The 8,154-nt window shown below is 36.3% G+C and overlaps 1 protein-coding gene across 1 annotated transcript; it reads left to right on the forward strand.

Annotated features, from left to right (window-relative positions):
- Positions 1–310: 310 nt before the first annotated feature.
- Positions 311–7,381, forward strand: LOC102751084 (transmembrane serine protease 11E). The gene is made up of 3 exons (XM_006729312.2): positions 311–773; positions 4,228–4,266; positions 7,024–7,381. The coding sequence occupies exons 1-3, from the start codon at positions 638–640 to the stop codon at positions 7,203–7,205; spliced, it is 357 nt and encodes a 118-aa protein (XP_006729375.2). The 5' UTR covers positions 311–637; the 3' UTR covers positions 7,206–7,381.
- The last annotated feature ends 773 nt before the right edge of the window (positions 7,382–8,154 follow it).

The following is an 8,154-nucleotide window of genomic DNA, read 5'->3' on the forward strand; positions in this document are numbered from 1 at the left end:
TCCGCAGCGCTCCCAGTCCTGCCTTCATGTCGGGGCACGTCTCTGCCCTTTGTGCTTCTAAAACTGCCAGCTGCTTCCAGTTTGCTTGCGGGACCCCACCGCTCTGGGTTTCCACCCCAGGGGCTGCCCTAAAGTCCTTTCACCCCCCCCCCCCATTGGTCTGCGAGTCTGTGCTCTGTCCCCAGCGAGCAAGGCTGTCGCTCACCGGCGGTGTAGGATCTCCATGGCCAGGCTCCCTCCTGCTGCCGTTTATCCTCCAATATCTGCCTGCGGAATCAGGGCTCCCCGCTTCATACCTCAAAACCAACCGCCTGCGATATTCTGTTTGTAGAGATTCAGATCTTCTTACATCTCAGGCTGGTTTTGTGGGTGCTCAGAGTGGTCTGGTAGATATCCAGCTCAATTCTGGGGACCAGTTGAAATAGGGTCCCCTACTCCTCCACCATCTTTCAACCCCTCTGGATCTTTTAAATTACATTATGGATTTGTTTTATGTATGAGTTTCAAATGGATGATCAAGAAAAAAATAGATTGTGGTATTACCATAAATCTAATTCCAAACTATATCTTTTAAAGCCATATTTTTCTTTTTATCTTTTTGGTCCACAGTCAAGAGGAACATGGAGTGTTGGCTCATATGCTGCTGATTTTTAGATTTCGCTCTACTGAGGATCCTGAAACCAGTGACAAAATTATTCAACATGTTCTACCTGAAAAGCTGCAAGATGCTGTAGGACCCCCTAAATTAGATCCTGAATCAGTTGAAATTAAAAGTAAGTTTATTTTTCTTATTTAGTTTAATTCTCTTACATAGAACAGCTCCATGTTAATTTTGGTCTTAGGCACTGATTTTTTTGTGGGGCAAGGTGGAGAGGGACAGAGCGAGAGAGAGAATCTCAAGCAGGTTCCACACCCAGCATGGAGCCATATGCGGGGCTTGATCTCATGACCCGCGATCATGACCTGAGCCGAAATCAAGAGTCAGAAGCTCAAATGACTGAGCCACCCAGGTGCCCCCTAGGCACTGATTTTTAAAAATTGTTTTGGATGTCCTTTAATTATGGAGTCTTGCCACCAACGGAGGATTTCTTTGGGATAAATTGGTTGTAATGAAGTATTTTATTTTTAATACTACCCTGAACTTAAGCCTCCTATGCAAGTCTGTCATTATCTCCAGGCCTGGTTTCTTTTCCTTTATTGGGCCTTACACTTCAGCTATAGGAGCCAATTATAAATGGAGAAAGTGGCTTTGTATATTCTTCTTTTTGCTTCCATTTTATGTTCAGAGAGTATGATGTGTGAAAAGATTCATGCCATCCACATATTTGCTTTAAAGTTTCATTGACCTTGTTATAACTTCTTCCCTTAGCCCATTTGCCAATGAAAAATTATAATTTATTTAGACTTGTTTTATTTATACTTATTTTACAACTAATTTAAAAAGTCTGAGTTTTTTGTTGTTTTTGGGTGTAGGGGAACAAAATAAGCAGGGATAGGTCCTCATTACTAGAAAGTAAGAAACATAGGAGATAAAAGAAAAAAAAAGAAACGTAGGAGATCCTCAGTGGAAGTAAAAGTTTGGTTAAGAGTCAAGTTGTGTGCTATAGAACAATGCTATAGAAATATCATGTAGGCCAATCATATGATCTTAAATTTTCTAGTAGCCACATTAAAAAAGCAAAAGTAAACATGTGAAATTCATTTAAATAATTTGGTATTTAGCCCAATATATCAAAATATTATTATTTCAACAAGTAGTCAATAGAAAAATTATTCCTGATATTTTATATTCTTTCTTTTTTGTACTAAGGCTTTGAAATCTAGTGTATATTTTATATTTATAGCACATTTCAGTTTAGACTAGCCACATTTCAAGAGCTCACTAGGCACATGTGGCTAGTGGACACAGTATTGGATATGGAACAAGTAGAAAGTGTAACATAGGGTACTAGCATAAAAGCTGATAGACCTAACTAGAGGCCTGACCTGTTGATCACCTACCCTGCTTGCTTAGGAAGGGAGGCTTGAGTAATTAGAACCAGCTACATAATTTATGTCGCCTAGTGCAAAATGTTGGACTCTTTTCAAAAAGCAACAAAAATGTACTGCTAAGAGTATTAAAATATGACTTTTCTTTCTTCTACAGTCTCTCTTGACTTATCATGGTATTTTTGTTTGCTAATTAATGCCATTCTAAGTGGAAAAATTAAAATTTTAAATTACTACAAAGAGTTGTATTATTCATCTTCTTATTGTAAAATACTAATTTCAAAAGTAAATGTAAAGGCATTTAAGTATATGGAATTATGAAAATTATACAACTATATTTCATAGCTCACATATGCATGAATTTGACTCTTCCAGATCAATGGAAACACTATACAAGGCTAGCTTGACAATATTTATTTCCTTTGTTGATATGTGCACATTTTACCATTGCTCTCTACCTTCAGTTTAAGTGAGGAAGAACTGAAAAGTACTTCTATGCCATTATTTTCAGCAGAAGCTATTGGCTACCATAAAGAAGAAATGGGAGAAAGAAAGGATATAATAAGGTCATCCAATAATTATGTCTAGTAGAATGCTATTGCCTTCTTTCTGTGTTCTAAGCAGGCTCTGCTTCAAACAGAAAGCATGGCCTCCTGGGACTGTCAGTGCTCCCTGGTTCCTTAGTGGTAGACATCACACACTTATCTTGTAATTTGAGTTTGCTGAACATTGTGGATCCCCTGGAATTCTTGAGTTCCAAGATACCTATAGGGTATCACAAATTATGTATGCAAATGGGGTGCCAAGAATCCATAGGCACATATGTTGTGTCTATCTCCTCTGCGCATGCCATGCCCCATTATTCTATCAGACTTCATTTTTAAAGCACAAGTTGTGAAATTAAAAAAAATATCAGGAACTTCAAAACAGTGAGCATTAAACCAAGTGGAAAGTCATGCCGAGTCAAGGACCCAATGTAGATATACATCCATTAAGCTGGCCCTGTTAGTAGCATCAACATGGAAAACCAGAACTTTCTCTAGGAAGAGGTTGAGATAGGGAAGAACAGGGTATTTGAAATGGAGAGATCAGTGGTGATGGTATTTAATATTTACTGAGAAAAATGGTCACTTCCTTATTTGAGCCATTTTCCCCAAAAAGAGCCAGAATGGAGAAGGTAAAAAAGAAATATTTCTAGAATATATATTTCTAGCATATCGATACTATTAAATACTAAAAGAAAAATTAACATTGAAATTTTTGTATTTAGAACTCCTATTATGCCATATTCAAAGAGAACAGTTTTGGTCTTTGGAAGTCTACTGAATCAAGACATTAAATGCTTAGAATTTTTTTTTTTTCCCCAAAGATTTTGTTTAATTATTTGACAGAAAGAGTGAGAGAGCACAAGCAAGAGGAGAGGCAGAGGGAGAGGGAGAAGCAGGCTCCCCGCTGACCAGGGAGCCTGATGCAGTCTCGATCCCAGGACCCTGGGATCATGACCTGAGCTGAAGGCAGATGCCTAACTGACTGAGCTACCCAGGTGCCCAAATGCTTAGAGTTTTATGTATGTGTTGGTTGGCTTAGTGTTTGCACAGGGTTAGGGCCTGACTGCCAAGAAGTCAATAAGCTAAGGAGCCATGGGCTAGAGTTGAAAAGAGGGCAAATTGTCTTTCTAAATTTCAGCAGAAGATTAGAAAGGGATAACATTATTTTTAAATGAGGGACAGATTTATGGACCTGCCACTCTGGTTTGTTATAGAAATGGGACTATTCCTATGAATTTAGTGAAAGAAAAAACCTGAAATAATAGTAAAAATATCATTGCATTTAGGGAATCAATACTATGATTTAGAATACTATTTCCCCAAGAGGGGGAAATACTGCATCTTATTTTCTGGTATGAAACTCAGATTCCTGGGTTTCATTGTAAAACTACTTAGTCAGAATTATTGGGAAGAGAAACAGGAATTGACAGTATAAAGATGCTCCTTATGTGACTATTATCCACGCTAACATTAAAGAAACACTGTTCATATCTCCCTTTTTCCAAGGCAATGAACATGTTCTATGATAATCTAACAGTGTTGCTTTTTTAAATTTTTTTCTTATTTTTTACAACCTAGAGATTCTGTCTTACAATGGAATTAACCAGCCTTTCCTATTTGAAGTACTCAGAGACATTATGAAATTCTGATGTGCTGCCCCTGTTCTATTCACCATTTCTGTGTATTTCAGAAATCAACAAGACAGAAACAGACAACTTTCTGAACAATTGTAAGTGTAATATATTTATTAAAATTGCATTACGTGAGTGTAAAAAGTTAACACTAGATCACTTAGGCTTACATTGTGTGATATTATAGGGTCAGAATAAAATTGGATTGGTCTGTGCACAGCTCAAGATGCTTTATCTTATCTTTGAGGCACATTTTATTACTAAATAAAAAAATTGGGAGAACTATGGAATGGATATATAGGTGCCTATAGAAGATGTGTAGTGGAAGTGAGTTGTATAGTTGTTAAAGAAGGGAGAAAAGACGCAACGTACTGACTGCAGATATCTACAATACATTCTCACAAACATTTTCTAAAGATTATATAAAAGTAATCTATATGTTGGTATTTTTCAGCTACAGGAAGAAACTTACTGTTACTCTACACTAAATAAAATCTTCATGATGTTTTTAATCCCATGCTATGGAAATTTCAGGCAATTATGGTGCTGGGGTGTATATCAATAAAATTACTGAAGGCCCAGATAATGTCTTCATCTATATTTTAAAAGTACTGACTCTAGGCCTAGTATTTCCCTTCCTCTACAGCAGAGTACCCCACCGTGATTTAGAGGATACATTTGATAATTATGGAATTAGTACATAATACATTTATCTTAAAAAGATGAAAGGAATTATGCTACTCACCAGCTTAGAATATTGGTTAATTCACAAACTTGATTAAACATGAGACCAAAGAATAATCCTGTTACCTCAATGATGTATATTCTTGCCACCAATATTTATTGTGAAACTGTTGAGTGCTAGTGGTGTATTAGGCAAAAGGGATATGAAATGGATGAGATATAATCCCTGCCTAAAGCAGCTCATACTCTAATGAGACTAGATGTATGAAACTAATACATGAACACATAATTCTAAAGCAATTGTTCTCAAACAGGGGCAATTTTGACCCCCACAGGGTCATGCTCCACTGTGACATTTTGGTTATCATGATTACAGGGGGGATGCTACTGGCATCTAATATGTATAGCCAGGGATTCTTCTAAATATCCTGTGATGCACAGCACAGTCATCCACAACAAAGAATTATCGATCTCAAAATGTCAGTAATGCCAAGGTTGAGAAACCCTGTTATAAACTATATATATATATGTATATATATATGTATGTATATATATAATATATATGTATGTATATATAATATATATAAATATGTAATATATGTATATATAAAATCAAGATATATATGTATATATGCTATATTATAATTAGTATATATACACTATGTTAGTGTATATATATATAAACCTGTTACAATGTTTTTATATAAATAATATATTTAAATAGTGTATATATAATATATATAACTAGTATATATATAATTAGTACTGGTAACTATATTAGCATATATACATGCATATAGAGACAGACATATATAGCTATGTATGTATATATACACACATATATAGAGAGAGATGATGATAATGATGAAGATGAAGAGGCAATCCACAGAATGGGAGAAGATATTTGCAAATGACACTACAAAGTGCTGATTTCCAAGATCTATAAAGAACTTCTCAAACTCAACACCCAAAAAACAAATAATCAAGTCATAAAATGGGCAGAAGACATGAACAGACACTTCTCCAAAGAAAACATACAAATGGCTAACAGACACATGAAAAAATGTTCATCATCATTAGCCATCAGGGAAATTCAAATCAAAACCACATTGAGATACCACCTTACACCAGTTAGAATGGCAAAAATTTACAAGGCAAGAAACAACAAATGTTGGAGAAGTTGCAGAGAAAGGGGAACCCTCTTACACTGTTGGTGGGAATTGGGAATGCAAGTTGGTATAGCCACTTTGGAAAACAGTGTGGAGGTGCCTCAAAAACTTAAACATAGAGCTACCCTATGACCCAGCAATTGCACTACTGGGTATTTACCCCAAAGATACAGATGTAGTGAAAAGAAGGGCCATATACACCCCAATGTTCATAGCAGCAATGTCCGGAATAGCCAGACTGTAGAAAGAGCCATGATGTCCTTCAACCAATGAATGGATAAAGAAGATGTGGTCCATATATATAATGGAATATTACTCAGCCATCCCAACTTTTACATCAACGTGGATGGGACTGGAGGAGATTATGCTAAGTGAAATAAGTCAAGTAGAGAAAGTCAATTATCATACGGTTTCACTTATTTGTGGAACATAAAGAATAGCATGGAGGACATTAGGAGAAGGAAGGGAAAAATGAAGGGGGGGAATCGGAGGGGGAGACAAACCATGAAAGACTATGGACTCTGAGAAACAAACTGAGGGTTGTAGAAGGGGAGGGGGGTGGGGGGATGGGTTAGCCTGGTGATGGGTATTAAGGAGGGCACGTACTGCATGGAACATTGGGTGTTATACGAAAACAATGAAGCGTGGATCACTACATCAAAAATTAATGATGTAATGTATGGTGACTAACATAACATAATAAAATTAAATTAAATTTAAAAAATATTGATGAAGATGACAATGATAATGGAAGTATCAAAAGAGCCATAACTAATCCAGGGCAATTGTTAGAGAAGGCATCCTAGAGGAGGTAATGATTGACTTCAATCTTACAAGATGAATAGTTGTTAAATTAGTGAACCGCTATATTTGAAGGAAAAGTAAGAACAAGAGAAAATATTTGATACTATTGGAGCACAAAGTTCAAAGGAAATTTGAGATAGTGATACAATTTGATACTTAAAAGCAACTGTTAGATAAGGCATCATTTCTCTTTGGCAGGCTGTGGGACACGAAGGAGTAAAACTACAAGTCAGAGTGTCAGGATCATCGGTGGGACACAGGTAGAAGAGGGTGAATGGCCGTGGCAAGCTAGTCTGCAGTGGGATGGAATCCATCGCTGTGGAGCAACTTTAATTAATAGCACATGGCTTGTGAGTGCTGCTCACTGCTTTAGAACGTAAGTCCTGAATGACTGGCTTGTGAATGACTGGCTTGTGAATGACTTGTAATCAAAGTGCATTGGGGCTTGGCAGGAAGGAAATACCTCATGAAGTTGGAAAGAGATGAGTTTAATATAAAGATAAAATATACATCACAAAGAGTGGGACACTCATAAACCTTAATAAGAGGTTTAATAGCCTGGAAATGGAAATGGCATCAAACTACATGGAGATAAATTATCCATTGATAAATAAATAATAACTTGTCAAAGGAAGCAGGAGTTTTAAAGTTTTAAAGTCATTTTTTGACTTTCAGCTTGATGTCAAAGAGCCATATCTCTCTGCTGTATATTTATCAGAGATGGGGATAGGGGATGGAAGGTTTGATCTCAGTGGGGAAATTTCACATGGCAAGAAAGTATTAAGTATGAAGAAATTTGGTAGTAACAAATTCAGCTGAGTAACTTGACTAGTTGTATTCCAAAGAATAGAGACCTTTCAACCCAATACAAAATGAGTATGTATACAGGATAGTAATGTTTAGTTATATTTATGTGTAGCTTTTTCAGTTTTCAGAGAAATGTGAATGTTTGTGGGTAGGGAACACGGTGCATAGAATACTTTTAGTCCTTTCATTCTGTATAAAATATGCTTTCCACATGTCTCTTGGAATCACTGATTCCTAGAAATGTCAAAAAGCCCTAGGATCTGGGGTGAGCAATTTAGATGCAGTGTGGCATGTATCTCCTAAAAAACATACCACTGTGGTTTTTCTACCTGATGTTACTCCCGAGCCTAATTCTCAGATTAGAAAGAGTTTGTTTCTTTATATAGAAATTGTCTTTTTAAAAAGAAAACTTATATTGACACCAGCAGCCTAAATCGTTTAATATAAGTCATTACATTGGTAGTATGGTAAAGTGAAATTTATTCTTTGTACTTTTTCCTCAGGTATAAGGACCTAGACAGA

The sequence above is a fragment of the Leptonychotes weddellii genome, chromosome 2, assembly GCF_054177405.1.
Source record: "Leptonychotes weddellii isolate Sample4059 chromosome 2, ASM5417740v2, whole genome shotgun sequence".
NCBI classification, from domain to species: domain Eukaryota; kingdom Metazoa; phylum Chordata; class Mammalia; order Carnivora; family Phocidae; genus Leptonychotes; species Leptonychotes weddellii.